Source organism: Heterodontus francisci, chromosome 7 (genome assembly GCF_036365525.1).
Source record: "Heterodontus francisci isolate sHetFra1 chromosome 7, sHetFra1.hap1, whole genome shotgun sequence".
In the NCBI taxonomy this organism is placed as follows: Eukaryota; Metazoa; Chordata; class Chondrichthyes; order Heterodontiformes; family Heterodontidae; genus Heterodontus; species Heterodontus francisci.
This window is the reverse complement of record NC_090377.1, coordinates 90,503,595-90,527,579: the sequence shown is the minus strand read 5'-3', so window position 1 is coordinate 90,527,579 and position 23,985 is coordinate 90,503,595. Positions and strand designations below refer to the sequence as shown.

At 40.6% G+C, this 23,985-nt stretch overlaps 1 protein-coding gene across 1 annotated transcript; it reads left to right on the top strand.

Moving 5' to 3' along the window:
* The first annotated feature begins 103 nt into the window (after positions 1 to 103).
* ormdl1 (ORMDL sphingolipid biosynthesis regulator 1) lies at positions 104 to 21,038 on the top strand. Its single transcript, XM_068035623.1, has 4 exons — positions 104 to 187; positions 9,648 to 9,829; positions 17,069 to 17,220; positions 19,283 to 21,038. The coding sequence occupies exons 2-4, from the start codon at positions 9,656 to 9,658 to the stop codon at positions 19,416 to 19,418; spliced, it is 462 nt and encodes a 153-aa protein (XP_067891724.1). The 5' UTR covers positions 104 to 187; positions 9,648 to 9,655; the 3' UTR covers positions 19,419 to 21,038.
* The last annotated feature ends 2,947 nt before the right edge of the window (positions 21,039 to 23,985 follow it).

Below are 23,985 nucleotides of genomic sequence, written 5' to 3'. Positions count from 1 at the left end.
TCCGCGCGTCCAACCACTCGCGGAAATCCCGCCCACGTGGCCCAGCCAGGCGCTCTGCCGATTGGCTGAGCGTCTCCACTGCGACTGTCAGTCAAAAAGCGTCACAATGTTTCCGTTTTGAGGGTCAGCGCTTCAATCCGGGGCTGGAGGTTGAGGTCCTGTTAAGTCACCGTCTCTTGGAAACTCGGTAAGGCGATCACTGGGGGAACGAGGCCTTTAGGTGTTTTTTGCAATATGCTGAGTGAAAACTGCCTTTCTTTTTTTGGATATGCCGTCTTGCAGTGAGCTGTAGCCCTCGACTCTTGTCTTGCTCGTTTTCCTTTGTGGCCTAGTGCTGCAAAGCGTCCTCTTCAACACAAACTGCTTTCTTAAAATTAGTACAACATCTTGCTAGTTGCTTAATGATTAACGGCTTTAAGTATGTTTTGTTGGGTTAGTTTGATATTTGGTTAAATGTGGGTTTGAGAAATTAGATAATGTAATAGTTCCCTACATTGCAAATGTCAAAATTCTCGATTGGAGTAGATGTGGTGAATTGTATTTGTTGTACTTTCGATACTATTGTAAGGAGAGGAATATAACAGTCAGCAAATTGACAGGTCATAGTAGATATTGACCAAAGTCACAATTAAGGAGTTTCCTTTGCGCTTAAAGAAAATCATTACAACTGGTCTTTTTGTAAACAAGATCTTGATTCGTTAATTGGCACCTTTTTTGCCTCGGGTATTTTGAATTGTGTAAAATAATAAATGAGGCCTTTAAACTCAGTCAGAGTTTTAAATATATCAAGAACGTTTAACAGTAAGTGCGGGGTATACAGATTTTGTTTTAAATTAGCACGTTGGTGCCAATTGGAGTCTGGATTGAGTAGTATGTATATAAATGCACAACATTCCATAATTTGGAAAGTTACAAGTATTAATAACTGTGGAGTAATAGTTAGAACTGAGCTGTATAAGTTTGAAGAAGACTTGGAATTTAATATTCCTCATTAATCTTTTATTAAAGGAGGAAAAAGAGGTTGGGTGGCAGTGTTAATAAAGTGCTACAACATACATATGTCTCTGGGTTGTGTTAAAATTGAATCCACATGGATAAGAGTTGAAAATGGGAAAGGAAATGGTATTGATCTGCATTACATGCTACCAAATGTTGAAAATGAGAGAGAGAGAGAGGGGGGGGGGGGGTCTGCATGAAGAACAAACTTTCATTCATAATGCTTTTCACAACTTCAGGATATCCCAAAGTGCATTACAGACAATGAAGCACTTTTGAAGTCTAAGCACAGTTGCAATGTAGGAAGCTCAGCAGCCAATTTGTGCAAACCCATGAGACAACAACCAGATGATCTGTTTTGTGATGTTGGTTGAGGGATAAATATTGGTCAAGACACTGAGGGAACTCCTTCTTTGAATAGTGCTATGGAATCTGGCTTCAGTTTAATGTCTTATCTGAAAGACAGCATCTCTTGACGTTGGAACACTTTCTCAGTACTGCACTAAGGTGTGGGCCTTGAGATGAGAGTTCGATCGCTGAGCCAAGGCTGACACCTAGAATAAAATTCATTACTCCAGAATAACAAAGCAAGAATGTTGGGTGATTTTAACTATCCGAATATAGTACAGAATAAAGACATTACATGTGAATAATAAAGGACAGGAAGGATATGTTGATAGATGAGGTGATTAGGAAGAGAGTAGTGGAGCATAAACACTGGCACAGAACTGTGAGCTGAATGAGGACAGTTTTTTGGATAATATCATCAGCCCAACTGGGAGAGGAGCATTGTTTGATTCTGGGAAATAAAGTGGAGTTAAGTAGCTTCTGAGAGCAGTTGGAAATAGTGATTGTAACATAATTAGGTTCAATGTAAAATTGCAAAAAGGATAAAGTGTCAGATGTAAGGTGCTAGTCTGGGAAAGGGAAAAGTTCAGGCGCAATTTAATTGGGTAGAAAAGTTAGTAGATGGGTCAACTGAATAACAGTGGGAAATCATAGAATGGTTACAGCACAAAAGGAGGCCGTTTGGCCTGTCAAATCTGTGCCGGCTGTCTACAAGAATAATACAGCTGGTGCCACTCCCCCACCCTTTCCCCATCGCCCTGCAGTTTTTTTCCCTTCATGTACTTGCTTAATTCCCATTTCAAAGCCTTAATTGAAACTGCCTCCACCACCCTTTCAGGTAGTGCATTCCAGATCATAACCACTCGCTGTGTAAAAATGTTTTTCCTCATGTTGCCTTTGATTCTTTTACCAATCACCTTAAATCTGTGTCCTCTGGCTTGCATAAGAAAGTAAAAACACAAGAAGTCGGAGTAGGCCATTTGGTTCCTCAAGCCTGCTCTGCCATTCAGTAACACATGGTTGATCTGATTGTGACCTCAACTCCACTTTCCAGCCTGCCTCCCATAACCCTTTACTCCCTTGTAGATCAAAAATCTGTCTAATTCAGCCTTGAATATATTCAATGACACAGTCTCTGGGTAGAGAATTCCGAAGAATAACGACCCGCTGAGAGAAGGAATTCCTCCTCATCTCTGTCTGAAATGGGACCCCTTATTTTGAAACTGCGCCCCCTAGTTCTAGATTCCCTCACAAGGGGAAATATCCTCTCAGCATTTAACATAGAACATTACAGCGCAGTACAGGCCCTTCGGCCCTCGATGTTGCCCTTCAGAATCATCTAAGTTTCAATAAGATCGCCTCTCATTCTTCTAAAGCAACGAATCTAGGCTTAACCATTCTTCATAAGACAATCCCTTCATCCCAGGAATCAACCGAGGGAACCTTCCCTGAACTGCCTCCAATGAAAGTATATTTCTCCTTGAATAAGGAGACCAAAACTGTACGAAGTACTCTAGGTGTGGTCTCACCAGTGCTCTGTACAGTTGTAGCAAGACTTCCATCTCCATTTCCCCATGCAATATAAGCCAACATTCCATTTGCTTTCCTAATTGCTTGCTGTATCAGCATGCTAACTTTTTGTGATTCATGTATGAGGACTCGCATGTCACTTCACTATTTAAGAAAGGTGACCGATGAATACCAGAGAATGAGACCAGTTGTCTTGACATCTGTTGTCAGGAACTTGCTGGACTCGATAATTAAGGATAGGGTGGTTGAACACCTTGAAAATTTTCAGCTGATCAGAGAGAACCAGTATGGATTTGTAAAGCATATGTCATGTCTGACTAAAATGTTTTGAAGAGGTGATAAAGTACTGGACAGGGGAAAGTCTGTGGATGTTATTTATATGGACTTCCAGAAGGCATTTGGTAAAGACCCTCATAAGAGACAGTTAGCTAAAGTTGAAGCTCATGGAATTGAAGGCAAATTATTGACCCTGTTAGGAAATTGGCTGAGCGGAAGGAGACAGTAGGGATAATGGGCAGGTACTCTAATTGACAGGATGTGACTAGTAGTGTTGGGGCCTCAACTAGTCAAAGAATTCATTAACTATGATGACAGGATAGAAAGCTCTATATCCAAATTTGCCAATAACGCAACGTTAGGAGGCATTGTAAGGAGTGTAGGTGGAAGCATTAAATTACAAAGAAATATTGATTGTTTTACTCATTCACTTAATCTATGACAAATGAATTTCAATAGGTTCAATATGAGGTCATCAACTTTGGACCTAAAAAGGATAGAACAGGGTACTTTCTAAATGGTGAAACGCTAGAAACAGTGGCAGTCCAAAGAGACTTGGGGATCCAGGTAAACAGATCATTAAAATGTCATGAACAGGTACAGAAAATAATTTAAAAGGTTAATGGAATGCTGGCCTTTATATCTAAAGGAATAGAATACAAGGGGGTAGAAGTCGTGCTTCAGCTATACAAAGCACTGGTCAGACCCAGGGTAGGCAGTGGCATTGTGGTATTATCACTGGACTAGTAACCCAGAGACCCAGGGTATTGATCTGGAGACATGGGTTCGAATCCCACCACAGCAGAAGGTGGAATTTGAATTTAATTAATAAATCTGGTATTAAAAGCTAGTGTCGATTGTTGTAAAAACCCATCTGGTTCACCAATGTCCTTTAGGGAAGGAAATCTGCTGTCCTCACCTGGTCTGGCGTACATGTAACTCTTATATACCCTCTGAAATGGCCTAGCAAGCCACTCAGTTGCACCTAACCGCTACGACGTCAATAAAAAGGAATGAAACTGCACGGACCACCTGTCATCGACCTAGGCACCGGAAACGACAACGGCAAACCCAGCCTTGTCGACCCTGCAAAATCCTCCTTACTAACATCTGGGGGCTTGTGCCAAAGTTGGGAGAGCTGTCCCACAGACTAGTCAAGCAACAGCCTGACATAGTCATACTCATGGAATCATACCTAACAGACAATGTCCCAGACACTGCAGTCACTATCGGCAGGACAGACCCAGCAGAGGTGGCGGGACAGTGGTCTACAGTAGGGAGGGAGTTGCCCTGGGTGTCCTCAACATTGACTCCAGACCCCATACCTCAACCTCCTACTGATTACCACCTACCGCCCTCCCTCAGCTGATGAGTCAGTACTCCTCCATGTTGAACATCACTTGGAGGAAGCACTGAGGCTGGCAAGGGCACAAAATGTACTCTGGGTGGGGGACTTCAATGTCCACCACCAAGAGTGGCTTGGTAGCACCACTACTGACCAAGCTGGCCGAGTACTAAACGACGTAGCTGCTAGACTGGGTCTGTGGCAGGTGGTGGGGGAACCAACACGAGGGAAAAACATGCTTGACCTTGTCCTCACCAATCTGCCTGCTGCAGAGGCTTCTGTCCTTGACTGCATTGTTAGGAGTGACTACCGCACAGTCCTTGTGGAGACAAGGTCCCGCCTTCACATTGAGGATGCCGTCCATCGTGTTATGTGGCACTGTCACCGTGCGAAATGGGATAGATTTCGGACAGATCTAGCAATGCAAAACTTGGCATCCATGAGGCGCTGTGGGCCATCAGTAGCAGCAGAATTGTACTCCACCACAATCTGTAACCTCATGGCCCAGCATATCCCCCACTCTACCATTACCATCAAGCCAGGAGACCAACCCTGATTCAGTGAAGAGTGCAGGAGGGCATGCCAGGAGAAGCACCAGGCATACCTCAAAATGAGGTGTCAACCTGGTGAAGTTACAACCCAGGACTACTTGCATGCCAAGCTGCATAAACAGCATGCAATAGACAGAGCTAAGCGATCCCATAACCAATGGATCAGATCTAAGCTCCGCAGTCCTGCCACATCCAGTCGTGAATGATGGTGGACAATTAAACAACTAACTGCAGGAGGTGGTTCCACAAATATCTCCATCCTCAATGATGGGGGAGCCCAGCACATTAGTGTGAAAGATAAGGCTGAAGCATTTGCAACAATCTTCATCCAGAAGTGCCGAGTTGATGATCCATCTCGGCCCCCTCCTGAAGTCCCCCGCATTACAGATGCCAGACTTCAGCCAACTCGATTCACTCCGCGTGATATCCAGAAAGAACTGAAGGCACTGGATACTGCAAAGGCTATGGGTCATGACAATATTCCGGCAATAGTACTGAAGACCTGTGCTCCAGAACTTGCCACACCCCTAGCCAAGCTGTTCCAGTACAGCTACAACACTGGCATCTACCCTGCAATGTGGAAAATTGCCCAGGTATGTGCTGTACACAAAAAGCAAGACAAATCCAACCCGGCCAATTACCGCCCCATCAGTCTACTCTCAATCATCAGTAAAGTGATGGAAGTTGTCATCAACAGTGCCATCAAGCAACACTTGCTTAGCAATAACCTGATCAGTGATGCTCAGTTTGGGTTCTGCCAGGGCCACTCAGCTCCTGACCTCATTAGAGCGTTAGTTCAAACATGGACAAAAGAGCTGAACTCCAGAGGTGAGGTGAGAGCAACTGCCCTTGACATCAAGGCAGCATTTGACCAAGTATGGCATCGAGGAGCCCTCGCAAAACTGGAGTCAATGGGAATCGGGGAAAACTCTTTGCTGGTTGGAGTCATACCTAGCGCAAAGGAAGATGGCTGTGCTTGTTGGAGGTCAATCATCTGAGCTCCAGGACATCACTGCAGGAGTTCCTCAGGGTAGTGTCCTAGGCCCAGCCATCTTCAGCTGCTTCATCAATGAAGTGGGGATGTTCGCTGATGATTGCACAATGTTCAGCACCATTCGCGACTCCTCAAATACTGAAGCAGTCCGTGTAGAAATGCAGCAAGACCTGGACAATATCCAGGCTTGGGCTGATAAGTGGCAAGTAACATTCACGCCACACAAGTGCCAGGCAATGACCATCTCCAACAAGAGAGAATTTAGCCATCTCCCCATGACATTCAATGGCATTACCATCACTGAATCCCCCACTATCAACATCCTAGGGGCTACCATTGACCAGAAACTGAACTGGAGTAGCCATATAAATATAGTGGCTACAAGAGCAGGTCAGAGGCTAGGAATCCTGCGGCGAGTAACTCACCTCCTGACTTCCCCAACGCCTATCCACCATCTACAAGGCACAAGTCAGGAGTGTGATGGAATACTCTCCATTTGTCTGGATGGGTGCAGCTCCAACAACACTCAAGAAGCTCGACACCATCCAGAACAAAGCAGCCCGCTTGATTGGCGCACCATCCACAAACATTCACACCCTCCACCACCGACGCACAGTGGCAGCAGTGTGTACCATCTACAAGATGCACTGTAGCATTTCACTAAGACTCCTTAGACAGCGCCTTCCAAACCCGCGACCTCTACCACCTCGAAGGACAGGAGCAGCAGATGCATGGGAACATAACCGCCTGCAAGTTCCCTTCCAAGTCACACACCATCCTGACTTGGAACTATATCGCTGTTCCTTCACTGTCGCTTGGTTAAAATCCTGGAACTCCCTTCCTAACAGCACTGGATGTACCTACCTCACATGGACTGCAGCAGTTCAAGAAGCAGCTCACCACCACCTTCTCAAGGGCAATTAGGGATGGGTAATAAATGCTGGCATAGCCAGTGACGCCCACATCGCATGAATGAATAAAAAATACACCTGGAGTACTGTAAGCAGTTTGAGCAACACACCTTAGGAAGAATATATTGGCCTGGAGAGAGTGCATCATAGATTTAGTGGAATGATACCTGGACTTCAAGGGTTAAATTATGAGAAGCGATTACACAAACTTGGGTTGTATTCCCTGGAATTTAGAAGGTTAAGGGGTGATTTAATCAAAAATTTCAAGATATTGAGAAGAACAGATAGGATAGATTGGGAGAAACTATTTCCACAAGTTGGGGAGTTTAGGACTAGGGGGCACAGTCAAGAAATTAGAGCCAGACATTTCAGGAGAGACAATTGGAAACATTTCTTTAGGGAAAAGGTGATCGAATTTGCAACTCTCTTCTGTAAAAGGCAATTGATGTTGATCAATTGTTAATTTTAAAACTGAGATTGATTTTCTTTTTTGTTCGCCATAGGTATCAAAGGATATGGGGCAAAAGCTAGTATATGGAGTTAGGTAACAGATCAGTCATGATCTCGTTGAATGGTGGAATAAGCTCGAGGGGCTAAATGGCTTACTCCCATTCCTGTTCCTATGCTGCTATGTGGACGAGATATTAAATATTTTGCATTTTTTTTAAATGATGGTAGAATTGAAAGTTAAGGTTTTAGTGGAACAGGATATGAAATAATTGCTAGAGATCAGTGTGGAAAAGAATTGGATTTCCAAAAATACAACTTCAGATGGTTAAGTCACCAGGTCCTGATGGCATTCACTCTAGGTTGCTGAAAAGATACAGAGAAGCAGTGGAGACTCTGGCCACCAATTTTCAGTCCTCTTGGAGCGTAACTACTGTAACCCTTTGTTCAAGAATTGAGTACAATTAAACTGGTAAATAGAGACCAGTTAATCTAATGTCTGTTGGCAAGCTCTTTCTCCTGATCTATAGATTTATGAATTCTATTGAGCAATAATGTAACTTGAGTTAATGAAAGACCACTAGCATGATTTATTAAAGGCAAGGCCTGTTTGAGAAATGTAATTTTTTGAATTTTATAGAGCAAGGTAATGCAGTAGATGTATGAATTTTCAGAAGGCATTCAATAAGATGTCTTAAAAGAGACTTGTTTGCATTTAAGTGGAAATGTAATGGCACAAATAGACAGGTTCTTAACAATCAGAAGTGAAGAGTAAGGGCAAATTGGTGTTGCTTGGATTAGAGATGGTTAGAAATGGTGCACCTTGGGGGTCAGCGCTCATCCATTTATGTTCTTGATATGTATAGATGATTTGAACTTAGGAGACAGGGAGTACAACTTTGAAACTTGCTGACTGTCAAACATAGGGGGTTTGGCAAACAACGAGGTAAGAGGCTTCAGGAAGACATACACATGTACGCCCATTTTATTAACATGTGGAAGATGCAAATTAATTTGGGTAAGTATGAAGTAATACAATTTGTGAGGGAAAGACAATGGGAGTATACACTCAATGTAAAGGGGCTGAAGAGTGTGGATGAACATTGAGCTGGAGAAGTTCCAAGTACACAATTCCTGCAAGTTCCGGTAGATGAAGACATAAAATGGCCAACATTTTGCGTTTTATACATAGGAACATACATAGATCGCAAGAGTAAACTGCTAAAGATAAATCTGTACCAAACATTAGACTATAGTTAGAGTGCTGTGAGCAGTTCTAGACACCCCATTGTAGAAAAAAACATTTAAAGCAATAGAACGTGTACAATGCACAGTCACCAGAATGACATCAAGGTTGGGAAACTACAAAGTATGAGGAGAGATTTGAGATACTGAGACTATTTTCACTAGAACAGAAAAGTTTAAGAATAGACTTTTTAAATGTTTTTTTTTAAATTAGGAAGGGTTTTGATATGGTCCTTGGCGGGAGGCAATAAACTATTTGCTCTGGTTGAAGAGCCAGAGATCAAGGATCATCAATTTAAAATTGTCAGAGTGAGGAGAGAGATTAGGAGAAATTTCTTAATGCAGAAAGTTGTTGAAATGTGGAATTCTTTGCCGTTGGCTGAGCAGAGAACATTGCATCCTTTAATGGAAAACCAGATAAACATTCCAAGCAAAAGGAGATAAAAGGCTATGGAGATAAAAGCAGGGGGAGTAGGAGTAGTTTAGGATTGCTCTTGAAAGGAGCCAATACAGAGAGGATGGGCCAAATGACCTCTTGCTGTATTGTAAAACCTTTGGTGCTCTGCACTGCATCAGTTAGCAAATCTCAAAATTCACACTGACATGATATTGGTCACCCTATTAGGTAAACAATGGCATTGTGTAAAATACATTGCTTATATTATAAACATCAAGATATCAGTATGCATTGCAGTACTGGATATAAGATAATTAGTTTATAACGTCATTAGTAATTTGCTGAAGAGTTTTATGATTAACTTTATTTCTATGCCATGCTTATTCTACATGCATTCATAAAGAGCAAACTGGAAGAAAAGTTAACAGAAGTTAAGGGAAATCCTAACAATTGAGTTAGGTGCACCATGAAGAGCACCCATCTTTTTAACCATTGTCTAGCAGATGACAAAGCTTTTAACAGCCACAAGTTCTTTGTCTGACTTAATGAAAATGAATACTTGACTTGAAGGTAGGTATGTAAACCCTTTTTTTTTTTATCCTTGCAGGTAAAAAGATGAATGTTGGTGTTGCACACAGTGAAGTGAATCCCAACACAAGAGTGATGAACAGCCGTGGAATATGGCTGACATATGCACTTGGTGTTGGGATGCTTCACATCGTGCTCTTGAGCATCCCTTTCTTCACTGTTCCTGTTGTGTGGACTTTAACTAATGTAATTCACAACTTGGTGAGTAACTGACCACTTGTATTACTGCTGTTTGCTGTTTTATATGGCCCATGGCACTTTCTGCGAAAGATCATTTCAGAGAAATTATTGCATTCATCAAAGAACCAAATACTGACAGACCTATGTAATGAGTGTTTCCTGCAAGTTTAATTTGTAAACTGTTTTGGATTTTTAATTGCAGAATTCACAGAATTTTTTTCACATTGTTACAGCACAGAAGTCTGCACCAGCTCTCTGAATGAACAATTCAACTCGTGCCGTTCCCCCAACTTCTCCCCGTAACCCTGCACATTCTTCCTTTTCAGATAACAGTCTTAATTCCCTTTTGAATGCCTCGATTGAAACTGCCTGCACCATACTCTCAGGCAGCGTATTCCAGACCTTAACCACTCGCTGCATCAAAAAGTTTTTTCTCATGTCACTTTTGCTTCTTTTGCCAGTTACTTTAAATCTGTGCTGTCTCATTCTTGATCCTTGCACGAGTGGCAACAGTTTCTCCCTATCTACTCTGTCCAGACCCCCCATGATTTTGAATACCTTTGTCAAATCTCCTCTCAACTGCCTTTTCTCCAAGGAAAACAGTCCCAACTTCTCCAATCTGTCTTCATAACTGAAATTCCTCATCCCTGGAACCATTCTTGTGAATCTTTTTTGTACTCTCTCCAATGACTTCACATCTTTCCTAAAATGCGGCACCCAGAACTGGACGTCATACTCCAACTGAGGCCAAACTAGTGTCTTAAACGAGTTCAATCCTTGCTCCTGTACTTTGTACCCCTATTAATGAAGCCTAAGATACTGTATGTTTTATTAACCGTGCTCTCAACCTGTCCTGCCACCTTCAATGACTTATGCACATATATCCCCAGGTTACTTTCAAGCAATACTGTACTTCAGGGATTGAAAACTGAAAATTACATTGTAGGACAGCTTTTGCCAACTTGGAAAGCATAATTTGCTTTGAGAATCACCTTTAATATCAAGTTGTTGCTTTCTAACTATCAAATGTGGAGAAAGTGCGAAGGGCTTACAGTTTTAACGAAGTATTTTGATAATCTGCATTTAAGGTCAGAAAGACTGCCTGTAATTTCATGTTTGAACTTATTTACTTTTTGCTATTAGTATTGTACTTGGGAAGCAGGAATCGCCTTTTAAAAAGAAGAAAGATGATGAATAGGTGGGGAAAATTTAGGCAGTTGCATTCACTGGAATCCAATGTTTCCAGGCAAATCTGATTGTGTTATTGGGTTTCTCATAGATATTATGCAGCTAGAGATAAGGAACCTGCAGCTATTTTATTTTTGCAGTTGCTTTGGATGAAATTGTATTATTTATTTGAAATAAATCATTAATGTGGCCATGGGCAGGATTAAAGGGAATTTATTATTTTGCAATAATTGTAGCTGGAGGCTTTACATTCCAGCTTTGCTTAAAATTTTGTTTCTAATTCTTACGCTAAAGTTGGAAAATACTTGTCTCGTTCACATTTCTTCCTACTTGGCTAGGATGACCAAGCTGGTACTGCAGCTAGAGAATCTACATTCATTTAGCTGCTCACAGACAGGCATCCAGCATCCCTTAGACGCAGGTCTTGCCTACCCCTCCACCTGAGGTACACGTACAAGAGAGCCACGGGCAGCCTGCTGTCAGTCACAAGAGGACTGAGGGGCCAGATGGAAACCTTCAGAGGGCCAGATTCTGGTCGTGGGTTGTATGTTGGACAACTCTGATTTAGCATGTTATCACATCTCCGAAGTGTTCCAAAGTACTTAACATATAAGTGAATGCAACAGTCATTCTGTACACAACAATGGGATGAATGACCATTTACACTGATTTTAGTTGGAGAGATGTTCAGAGACTACATTGAAGTTGTTACTACTTCTGTTTGCTGAATTTTGTGTTCATTGGTTAAGTGATGTGAATGTTGAGCAATGCAACATGTTTCTTTCAAGATATCAAATGTAAGCATTAAGCATAAAAGTTTGAGGGCACAGAATTTTAATGTGAATTCAGGAGAACTTTTAGCCTGTATGTAGCAAGGCCAACAAGAGAAGTGGCAATTCTGGACATAGTTTTGGGGAATGAAGCTGGGTAGGTGGAAGGGGTATCGGGGGAGAGTACTTTGGTGGTAGTGATCATAATTCAGTTATATTGATTGTTTTGGAAAAGACAAACTGGAGTAAAAGTTTTCAGTTGGGGAAAGGCCAATTTTACTAACCGAGCAAAAGTGGGCTGGAAACAGCAACTTGAAGGTAAATCAATTTCAGAGCAGTGGGAAGTATTCAAGGAAGACATAGTGAGGGTTCAGAACAAATATGTTCCCACAACATAACTCCAAATCTAGACCTCCCCAGCCACTCTGGATGTTAAGGAGCATACAGTGTAGGATAAGACAAAAAAGGGAAGCTAATGTCAGATATCAAGAGCTCAATACTTCAGAAAGCCTAGATGAGTATAGAAAGGGGTGAAATTAACAGGGAAATTAGGAAAGCAAAGCGAAGACAAGATAAAAGTATTGACAAGTAAAATCAAGGAAATTTATAAATACATAGAGCAAGAGGATAATTAAGCAAAGAGTAGGGCCTTTTAGAGATCAAAAAGGTAACCTGTTTGTGGAGGCAAAAGACATGGGCATAGCTCTTAATGAATGCTTTGCATCTGCCTTCACAAAAGAGAGACAATGCAGATCTTTATAGTTGATAAAGAAGAGTGTGAAATGGGAAAACATAATGAAAGGGGTTTAGCATCTTTGAAAATGGATAAATTGCCAAGCCTGGATGAAATGTAACCCAGGCTGTTAAGAGAAGCAGGGGAGGCAATAGCAAAGCCTCTGACCATCATTTTCCAATCTTCTCTGGCGATAGGTGTGGTGCTGGAGGACTGCTAACCTTGTACCATTATTTAAAAAGAGAGGAAAGGATAGACTAAATAATTACAGGCCAGTCAGCCTAAACTCCAGTGGTGGGCAAATTATTTGGGGGGGAAATTGACACCATATATATAGTCATTTTAGAAACATGTGAATTAATCAAGGAGAATCAGCATGGATTTGTTGAGGGAAGCTTGTATCTCACTGACTTGATTTAATTTTTCGAGGAGCTGAGGAAGCTTGATGGCAGTAGTGTGTTTCATGTAGTTTAGATGGATTTTAGCAAGGCTTTTGACAAGGTACTACGTGGCAGACTTGGTCAGAAAAGTAAAAACCCATGGGATTATATACATACATATATGCATGCATACAAACATACAGATTAGGAGCAGGAGTAGGCCACTTGGCCCTTCGAGCCTGCTGTGCCATTCAATACGTTCATGGCTGAACTTGTGGCGCAGTGGTTGGGCGGCGCAATGGTTAGCACCGCAGCCTCACAGCTCCAGCGACTCGGGTTCAATTCTGGGTACTGCCTGTGCGGAGTTTGCAAGTTCTCCCTGTGACCGCGTGGGTTTTCGCCGGGTGCTCTGGTTTCCTCCCACAGCCAAAGACTTGCAGGTTGATAGGTAAATTGGCCATTATAAATTGCCCTCAGTATAGGTAGGTGGTAGGGGAATATAGGGAAGGTGGGGATGTGGTAGGAATATGGGATTAGTGTAGGATTAGTATAAATGGGTGGTTGATGGTCGGCACAGACTCAGTGGGCTGAAGGGCCTGTTTCAGTGCTGTATTTCTAAATAAATAAAAAATAAACTGATTACTCCACATTTCCACCTACCCCTGATAATCTTCCACCCCCTTGCTTATCAAGGATCTATTTACTTCTACCTTAGAAATATTCAGACTCTGCTTCCACCACCTTTTGAGGAAGAGAATTCCAAAGACTCATGACCTTGTGAGAGAAAAGATTTCTCCTCATCCCTGTCTTAAATGGGTGACCCCTTATTTTTAAACAGTGACCCCTAGTTCTAGATTCTCCCACAAGGTGACAAATCCTTTCCACATCCATCCTGTCAAGACCACTCAGGATCTTGTACGTTTTAATCAAGTCACCTCTTACTCTTCTAAATTCCGGCAGATACAAGTCTAGCCTCTCCAATCTTTCCTCGTACAACAGCCTGCCCATTCCAGGTATTAATCTCGTAAACCTTCTTTATACTGCCTCCAACGCATTTACATCCTTCCTTTAAATAAGGAGACCAGTACTGTACACAGTACTCCGGTCACGGGAAATTGGCAAGTTGGATCCAAGGGTTGGCTCATTGGCAGGAAGCAAAATATAATGATTAGTTGGTGTTTTTGTGACTGGAAGGCTATTTGTAGTGAAATTCTGCAGAGCTCAGTACTAGGTCCCTTGCTTTTCATGGTATATATCAATGATTTAGACTTAAATGTAGGGAACATTTAGTTGATACTGAGGAGGAAAGCTGTAACCTGCAGGCTGTTAACAATGACTGGTCAGGTGGGCAGTAAAGTAGCAAAAGGAGTTCAGTCTGGAGAAGAGTGAGCTAATGGATTCGGGGAGGGCAAACATGGCCAGGGAAGAAATAATAATGGAGAAGTGTAGGGGAACAGAGGAACCTTTGAGTGCATGGCCACTGATCCCTGAAGGTAGCAGGATAGGTAGATAAGGTGGTTAAGAAAGTATGTGGGATATTTTCCTTCATTAGCCGAGGCATTCAATGTAAGAGCCCGGAGGTTATGCCAGAACTGTTTTTTTAAAAAAAAACAACTCACTATTTTGGCCACAACTAGAGTATTGCATGTAGTTCCGGTCACCGCATTACACGGTTACAGAGGAGATTATGAGGGACCTAGATAGAGTGGATAGGAAGGACCTATTTCCAAGTAATATTTCCAAGTTTGCTGATGACATAAAACAAGGTGGGACCTTGAGTTGTGAGGAGGATGCAAAGAGGCTTCGGGGGATTTGGCCAGGCTAAGTGAGTGGGCAAGAACATGGCAGATGAAATATAATGTGGAAAAATGTGCAGTTATCCACTTTGGTAGGAAAAACAGAAATGCAGAGTATTTTTTAAATGGTGACAGATTGGGAAGTGTTGATGTCCAAAGGAACCTGGGTGTCCTTATTCATAAGTCACTGAAAGCTAACATGCAGGTGCAGCGAGCAGTTAGGAAGGCAAGTGGTATGTTGGCCGTTATTTTAAGAGGGTTTGAGTGCAACTGTATAGAGCCTTGGTGAGACTGCACCTGCAGTATTGTGTACAGTTTTGTCTCCTTACCTAAGGAAGGGTATACTTGCCATAGAGGGAGTGCAACAAAGGTTCACCCAGACTGATTCCTGGGATGGAAGGAATGTCCTTTGAGGAGACTGGGCCTATATTCTCTAGCGTTTAGAAGAATGAGAGGTGATCTCATTGAAGCATACAAAATTCTTACCGGGCTCAACAAGGCAGATAGAATAGAATCATAGAATGGTTACAGCACAGAAGGAGGCCATTTGGCCCATCATGTTTGTGCCGGCTCTCTGCAAGAGCAATATGCCTAGTCCCACTCCCCTGCCTTCTCCCTGTAGCCCTGCAATTTTTTTCTCTTCAGATAATTATCCAATTCTTTTTTGAAGGCCTCAATTGAATCTACCCCCACCACGTTCTCAGGCATTGCATTCCAGATCCTAATCACTCGCTACATTTTTTTAAAAAAATGTTTTTCCTCCATATTGCCTTTGCTTCTTTTGCGAATCACCTTAAATCAGTGTCTGCTGGTTCTGGATCCTTCTTCCAATGGAACAGTTTCTCCCTATCTACTCTATCCAGATCCCTCATGATTTTGAACACCTCTATCAAATCTTCTTTTAATCTTCTTCTCTTCTCCAAGGAGAACAGCCCCAGCTTCTCTAGCCTATCCACATAACTGAACTTCCTCATCCTGCAATCATTCTCGTGAATCTTTTCTGCACCCTCTCTAATGCCTTCCCATCCATCCAAAAATGTGGAGCCCAGAATTGGGCACAATGCTGTAGTTGAGGCCGAACCAGTGTTTTATACAGGTTTATCATAACTTCCTTGTTCTTGTTACTCTATGCCCCTATTTATAAAGCCCCCCCCGGATCCCATATGCTTTCTCAACCTGCAACCTTCAAGTGGGTAGGTGCAGGAAAGATGTTTTCCCCTGGCTGGCGGGTCTAGAACTAGGGGACACAGTCTCTAAATAAGAGGTAGGCCATTTAGGACTGAGATGAGGAGGAATTTCTTCACTCAGAGGGTGGTGAATCTGTGGAATTCACTACCCCAGAGGGCTGCGGAGGCTCAGTCATTGAGTATGTTCAAGACTGAGATTGATAGATTTCTGTATAATAAAGGCATCAAGAAATATGGGGATAGTGTGGGAAGATGGCATTTGAGGTAGAAGATCAGCCACGATCTAGTTGAATGGCGGAGCAGGCTCAAGGGGCCAAATAGCCTATTCTTGCTTCTATGTTCCTATCTCCCTTAAAATGGTCAATAACCAGGGGCATAGATTTTAAAGTAATTGGTAGAAGGATTAGGGGGGTAACCTTTTCACTGAAAGGATTGTGGGGTCTGGAGCTCACTGCCTGTAAGGGTGATAAAAGTAGAAGCATTTAAAAATAATTTGGATGTGCACGTAAAGACCTATGTGGCTGAAGACCAAAAAAAGTAGGATTAGGCCGGTTACCTCTTTTTTGACCAGCAAGGACATGATGGACTGAATGGCCTCCTTCTGTGCAGTAAATTTCTGATGCTGATTCAAGACAGGTGTAGCATGGTTAGATGTAGATTAAAGCTACCTTTACTCTGTGCCTAAGCCTCATCCTCCGAAGACTATCCCCTCCTGCACCGACATGACATATTTTCATTTCCCACAGTAACCACCTTGTGGCCTCTAAGATTGCATGTTAATGTTATTTTGCAATTACCCCATATCTACTAAAACTGTTCAAGCATAGAAAGAGGTTTAAATGTGCGATCCAGAGTTCTGATAAAAGGTAATAGGCCTGAAACACTAACTCTGTTTCTCTCTCCACAGATGCTGCCTGACCCACTGAGTGTTTCCAACATTTTCTGTTTTTATTTGATTTCCAGCATCTGGAATATCTTGCTTTTGTTTTGATCAAGAGTTTATCTGCCTGTCCTTGTCCTCTATTTTTAAAGATTCCTTTTTTAAGATATATTTTTTTTGCTTCAAAGTGTGCCAGAAAACATGTAGCTACTATGGGAAGCCTGAACTCTTTCTCAGTTTCCATTAATTTTGGTATTCATTTCTGATTGGAGTGGGGTCATTTTATAATGTTATTTGTAATTTAACTGACATCCTGTTGTCTGCAGGGAATGTATGTGTTCTTGCATGCAGTCAAAGGGACACCCTTCGAGACACCTGATCAAGGGAAAGCAAGACTTCTGACACACTGGGAACAATTGGATTATGGAGTACAATTTACTTCTTCCAGAAAATTCCTTACTATCTCACCAATTATTCTGTAAGCACCCACTTTTTTTTAAGTAAATGCAAATAAGCATTCTCGTATCTGTGCTGCTGTTGTGGTGATATATGATAGCTTTAAACCATTGCACAGCTACATTAATGATATTGTCTTACAGTTTTCTGAAATTGAGTAATGCATTGGAGATAACACCATAGGGTGTCTTCAGCATTGAGTGGGTTGTGTTTTTTTTTAAATGTCATGGACTTGATGGGTCAAATGGCCTCCTTTTGTGCCATGAATGACTATGACTCCTACTAAAATAAGGCAAAGTATAATGTAACTTTAATTGTATTCAATTTTGAATCATAAAAATGAATTCAAAGCAAACTAACCTTTATACTTTCCTCTTAATTGTGGTTGCATCAAACTGCAAAAAGAAGCTAAATTGTTTTAATTAGCTATTGTAACGTGAGCCAATCTGAACTGTACTTGCCGAGTTTGAAGTTTGTAATAAAACAGCAAAACAAATAATGTCAGGACAGCACTGATATCAGTCTGAGGCTGCAGGTTTCAATCAAAGCTGTGCTATTGGTTGCTTCACCTTTAGATGGAGGGGAATATAAAAACATTAAACGTCTGTACTCTACATTGCTTTTATGAACCAGTATGTGTCTATATAATGTTAAGCCTGTAAACTGGCCACCAGAGTAAGTGAGCAAGCTGCTGTCTCACTGCTAACAATGTATTATAGAAACAACCTGTTATTATCCAAATGAAAGTTTTAGCACATACATACAAGTATATGCATTTATATGCTGCCTGTAATGTACAAAAAAAAAGTGCTTCATAGATGGGCCTAAAGAAAATGGAATGGCAAGCCAGGGCAGGCAAGATTAGGAGAGATGATGACTAATTGGATAAAGGGATGGAGTTTTGGAAGTTTATTTTAAAGGAGGTGCAGAGGTTTCTTGGGTTGGGGTGGGATTCCTTCAAGTAGGACCCATACACCCAAAGGCTCTGCACCAATTTGATGAAGGGAAGGGATGATGTGCAAAAGGCCAGTGTCACAGTAGCCAGATATTTGAGTGGAATATAGGGCAAGGGGAGGTTAAGAGATATGGTGGGGTGAGAACATAGAAAACATAGAAAAATACAGCACAGAACAGGCCCTTCGGCCCACGATGTTGTGCCGATCCTTTGTCCTCTGTCAAGGAAAGATTAAAGGCTGAGATGAGGATTTTAAATGAGTTATTGGAAGACATTGGCAGCCAGCTTAATTCATGGACAAGAGTGGGCCACCAGAACTCAGTGCAGGACTTGATATGAGCACAAAACTTTGGATGAGTTGGAGTTTGTGGAGGATGTATGGCCAGCAAAAAGCGTTGAAATGGTCAAATCCACAAGAGGTGAAGGCATGTATGAGGGATTCAGCAGTGGAATAGTCAAGATAGTAGCAGAGTCAGTCTTTGTTGTAGAGATGGAAGTAAATGGTCTTTGTGATTTGCGAGGATGGTTGAGTGGTTCTAAAACTCTGTTCCAGATTAAACAGCTCGCCAAAATTGTACCAAGTAGTACTGTTAGCAGTTGGATTGTGGTCAGCTTAGTCAGAACATTAAACTTTTTTCAAAATGTAATAAAAACACAATGCTGCAATACAGTGCATTCTCACATATATAGGACTGAATTCCGATTTTGGTTGGGATGCTGTTGAAGGTTCTCAGAGGGAAAATTGGAATAGTGAAAAGAACATTCCAGCACACTGTGGCCAGCTCAGTGATGGACAGAGATCTGGGAGCAGGTCACTTGTCCATCTTCACTCTAAATTTGTAGCTGGTGCTTATTTTTAAAAGATGCAGAGAATATTCTGAATGGGAATTTTTATTTTTATATCCTGTTGCGGTAACAATGGTGATGAACGGTAGAAATATATGGGGGGAAAAGTGAATTTAACAAATGCTTGCAAACCATTTTAAATGCCTCATGGAGATGCAGAATCCCGTGAATAAGATTTATATTGGTTTTAGTAGCTAAGGACCTTTGTTAAACTATGTAGTTTTGTAAGGAAGTATGTGCTGCTTTTCATTTGAGTTTGCTAAATATCATTTATTTCTTGCAGGTATTTCCTGGCCAGTTTTTATACTAAGTATGACCCAACACATTTTATTGTCAATACAGCATCTCTATTAACTGTGTTGATTCCTAAACTGCCTCAGCTACATGGAGTTCGGATCCTTGGAATAAATAAATACTAATTTGGAAGTCATCACCCATATTCTAACTAGCTTGTTGCATTTACTGGGAAGACTTAAAACTGGTAATCTGCTATACTGTTAACTGTTACTAGAGTGTACTGAGCAGTCTATTTATGTCTTAATGCCATTTTCATTGTATCCATTTCAAAAACAGATTTGTATTTTTGTTTTGTAAAAGGAGAAAAAAAATGAAATCTGGTAATTGGAGCAGATGTAAACACTTAACACTGTAAAAGCTTCCCACAGGAAACTGGGCGGGCCCAGCTCTGAAATTGGAAGGAGCTTTATTGTACTGAAGAAATTGTGCACAGCTTTATGAAGATGGCACAAGTGTATTAGAGAGAGGAGTTGCACAGAAGTACAGCAACTTGAGACACTCGAGGAGTGAAAAGCTTATTGTTTATTTACTATGAGGTACAGAGGAATGAGTCACTGCCATTATTAAGTGACGGGTGGCAGTTTTTTGAGTTTTAAAAGATTACTTTTGTCATCTGAAGTCTTGATTAAAAGCATATTGTTGATTCTGTTTTCTCATTGAAAGATTAAGGAAATTATGGTACAGAGGAGATTTTGTGGAGAATCATAAACTAAATACTAAATTTCCTGAGCTAATATTTGTTATGGGTTATGCTGGTAAGGTTTCTGTTTAATGGCCTCATTTTTATCAAACAATTATATTGTAGGTCGAATTGAAATACTTAATTGCTTGGGAATATACAGTAGGATACACACTTCTGTTCCATGTAATATGTGTCACCTGATTAGTGCAGTTATGTAAAAGTGATGTATTGCACAGTATGTATGTTTCATGTTGGAGAGAATTATTATGAAATTGTATTTCAGAAAAACTTGTTTGTAGTGTATTTTGGCCGATGACATTTTAGAGTTTGTTTGATACCAAAGGTTTCTCAGCTCTTCTGTACCACGGATCTATTTGATTTAGTGACAATGGTGAGATAAATATGTCAGTGTTCATACATTTACAACTCTCATGCTAATTTCTCAATCTGTTGCTTGCTTTCAGGAAAATGTGTTGAGCAGGAGTTAACTAGCTTCATATAGAAAGGGGATTGGACCTGTCACCCCAGCTGTTCTTGCACAAATCTTAGCAGCTGGCTTAATAGTGACATTGGTAGCGTATTGGTGTAGGTTGTCTGTTCACCTTGGCCATGAATTTTTCTTTTTGTTTTGCAACTCCATAACTCGTGGAGCTGCTGAAAGGAATGTTATAAGTAACCCACATTCTTGATGCATCAACTTGTGCTTGCTGACCTATCAAAATCTTGCAGTCTGTCTTTGCAGATTATCAGCAGCACAATTAAGTGAGGTTGGTTCAATATTCTGTATTAGGGTAAGTGCTTACAAACAAATTGCAAGCATTACTCAAGACCACAAATCTGGTCTGTTTATATGAACCTTTGATTTCTGAAACCAGTGTGAGTAGAGCTTAGTAATGGTAAAAATAAAAATCAATTTTGAACAAAACCTTGAGACAATTGAGCTTTCTACTAGTAGGTATTTCCAAAAATATAAAAAAATCTCTATGTTCCTTCTATGCAATTAAAACAACTTTGGGGGAAAAGTTAATTCTTGATAACCAATAAAAAGGTTTTGATCTTACAGTATTGTGGCCCATATTTTTTTTAAACTGCTGATTGACTTAAGAATTAGTGCTGTACTTTGGTTGACTGCCTCCATTTAAAATTGAAGCAACAAAAACTGGCACAAGGCTAAATATTAAAATATTGTAGAGAGATAAATGTATATTTTGTTATTCATTGTTTCATTCTATAAATTTATTTTTGTATTTGGTGTTTTTTTTCCCATTTTAATTTATTCAGGGTGCTGTTTCTATTACAACCATCTTTGGCATTCCTAACTGTCCTGTAACTTTGTTTACATGCAAAAAAGTGATGTTCATATTAAATTCAGATGGTGGCAGAGAATATAACTGATAACTTTGAAAATATTATCAGAAAGGCATTTATTAAAAATTATTAAAGTGCCTGCCCCTGTACATATGGTGTTTGTTTATCTGCTAAACTCTTTCTTTGGAAACATGGTTTATATTCACAAGTTTTTGTTATTACAGCATATTCCAATGTACAAGTGTATACTTGCTGACTTTTTTTATATACTAGGCAATTATAGTAACCATTTCCATAAGGAAAATAAATATGGGCCAGTTTCTATCTTCATGGGAAGCTGCTTTGGGTTTTCTCCCAGTTGGAAATTTTATTTATTGGTGTCGATGGGATACCAAGAAAAACCATAAGCAAAGGTGTTTTAATGCACTTGGATCCTGGACTGTGTTCAGTAATACATAAATTTTGGTATTTAAAATTGCAGAATAGAAAATGTTTTTTCCATTTTCTAACTTGCACTCAAGTTACCTAACTTACATACTGTATACTGAAAATCTTAAAGTTTGTCATTATTTGCAATACCTGTGTTTCCAAACTTAAACAGCTTTAGATATGGTTCAGTTCACAAGTAAACAGTGCATTAATACCATGTCTACTCCTAACACAAATCAGAGACTGAATCAATGACATTGAGGTTAAATGTTGAATAAATTGAGAATGCATAGTGGCATATTTTACATTTTTGTTCTCATCAAAATAGCTGTAATTAATTGCAGGAATTGAGGAATATTTGCTGACCATTTCACACTGGAACAAAGCCTGTATCAGAACTATGGAAGGACACCTTGATATAAAACAAAGTGTCCGGAATGGAGAGAGAATTTAAGTAACAAAACTGAGATTTTTTTTTTAAAATATCATTAACCAGTTTTTAAAAAAAATAATTAATCTAACGGCCCTTCTGGATCTAATCTGCGATATAGCAGCATCGATTGTTATAAAAGCAGAAAATGCTGGAAATATTCAGCAAGCCTGGCACCATCTGTAGACTGTAAAATGCCTAACTGAAAGATGAGGTGGTGTTCCCCTCATTGGAACAGTGTCGCAGTGTCGGAGGCAGAGATCAGAGTGATAATAGAGTGGGAAGCTACAATGACAGGTAACCGGAGACTCCAGACTTCTTTCAATGTAGTATACTGTGTTATGACCAGTTGAGAAAGAGGTCTAGGGTTCCCTTTCAGGTTTCACCTGGTCTTACTGTAACAGTTTTTTTTTAGTGTTTTTAGCTCCCCCTTGGTGAATGCTTGTTCACCACTTGCCAATTATAAGGAAAATAAATGAGCACAAACAGGCTTTCTTAGGTTTAAAGAAGAAAAATTGAAATGTTATTAAACTTAAACTCTTAATTCGGTTGACGCCTATGGATACACGACGCACCCACGCTAGCATACATATGTGATATACACATGCAGATAGGGACAGAAAGAGCAGAAGAAAATTAAAGTGGAAAAGTTTGAAGCAATCTCTGAGGAGGGTTTTTTGTTACTGTGCTTTGAGCTCGCTGTAGTCCTTGATTGTAGGTAGATCTTGCTTTTTGTTGGGGCCCAGTATTCTTCTTAAACCTTGTTCACTGTAGGAGACTTTTGTCTCTCGGGGTTCATGTTAGCCACATCACTGAAACATATTGCAGGGTGCTTACTGACTCACTTTTTCTGGCAGGAGGTTGTGGGACAGAACAGCAGGTAGCAGAAGAGAGCTTGGGAAGGACAAGCAAGTGTTACGACTGACAGCTCCAGTCAAAGCCCCCAATCAAAATATACGATTGATTGTGGTGGGAGAAACGCACTGTTAATTCAATCCTGTCCCTCCACAAATCACTTAACATATCATTTTAAACTTTCCAAATTAAAGAAAGGCCCAGCCAATCTTACCATCTATTAACCCCCCTAATGAGGCTAACCAAACCAGGTTTCTTTCAATTAACAAATTAATTGTTTAATTAGAAAAACTAAATTCTTAAACACTACAAAGATATAAATAAAATTTTAAATAGAAAAAATTAGAGTCTTTGCAAATTTACATTTCCCGATGAACAATCCTCTGATGAAAGTCCATGTGTAATCTTCTAGGGTCCGATGAGGAAAGGAAAACAGTCCAACAGCTGAAATTTCAAACTCTTTTTCCTGCGATGACCACAGTAGATCACCAACGTGCAACCACTTTCAATAGAATCAATCTGGCTTTAGAATTTTTGAGGGATAAAAGATTGTCACAGTCTAACTTCCCTTCCTTCAGTTTAAATTATCAGAGATCTTTGTTTTGGATTTACTTTTTTTAAATTTTGAGAGAGAATAATAAATAAACACTAAATTCTCTTCCTTCAGTTTAAATGGGCTGAGAGCGCTTCTTTCAGGTGCTAACACACAGCTGTCTGTTTGCGTCCTCTGTTAGAACAGGCTGTTTGCACTATAAGCTAGTTCAAAATTAAATTGTAACAAATGTATCTCTCAATGCTCAGTCCAAATGGCTGCATCCAAGGTAACGGGAATGCACCCTTTAAATGGCAGTCTCCGAATGATTGTATCCAAGGCAATGGGAATGCATTCTTTGACTCAGCCTTTCGAGCTTGCTGCCTTAAAGCAGTACGATTCTTTTTCCAGCCTTAAAGGCCCACCCAGACAAAAAAGCTACAGGAATCATAA

Coding starts and splice junctions, on each gene's coding strand:
- ormdl1 (XM_068035623.1), top strand. CDS start 9,656: ATGAATGTTGGTGTTGCACACAGTGAAGTGAATCCCAACACAAGAGTG. Junction 9,830..17,068: donor CTAATGTAATTCACAACTTG/GTGAGTAACTGA, acceptor TGTTGTCTGCAG/GGAATGTATGTGTTCTTGCA. Junction 17,221..19,282: donor ACTATCTCACCAATTATTCT/GTAAGCACCCAC, acceptor TATTTCTTGCAG/GTATTTCCTGGCCAGTTTTT.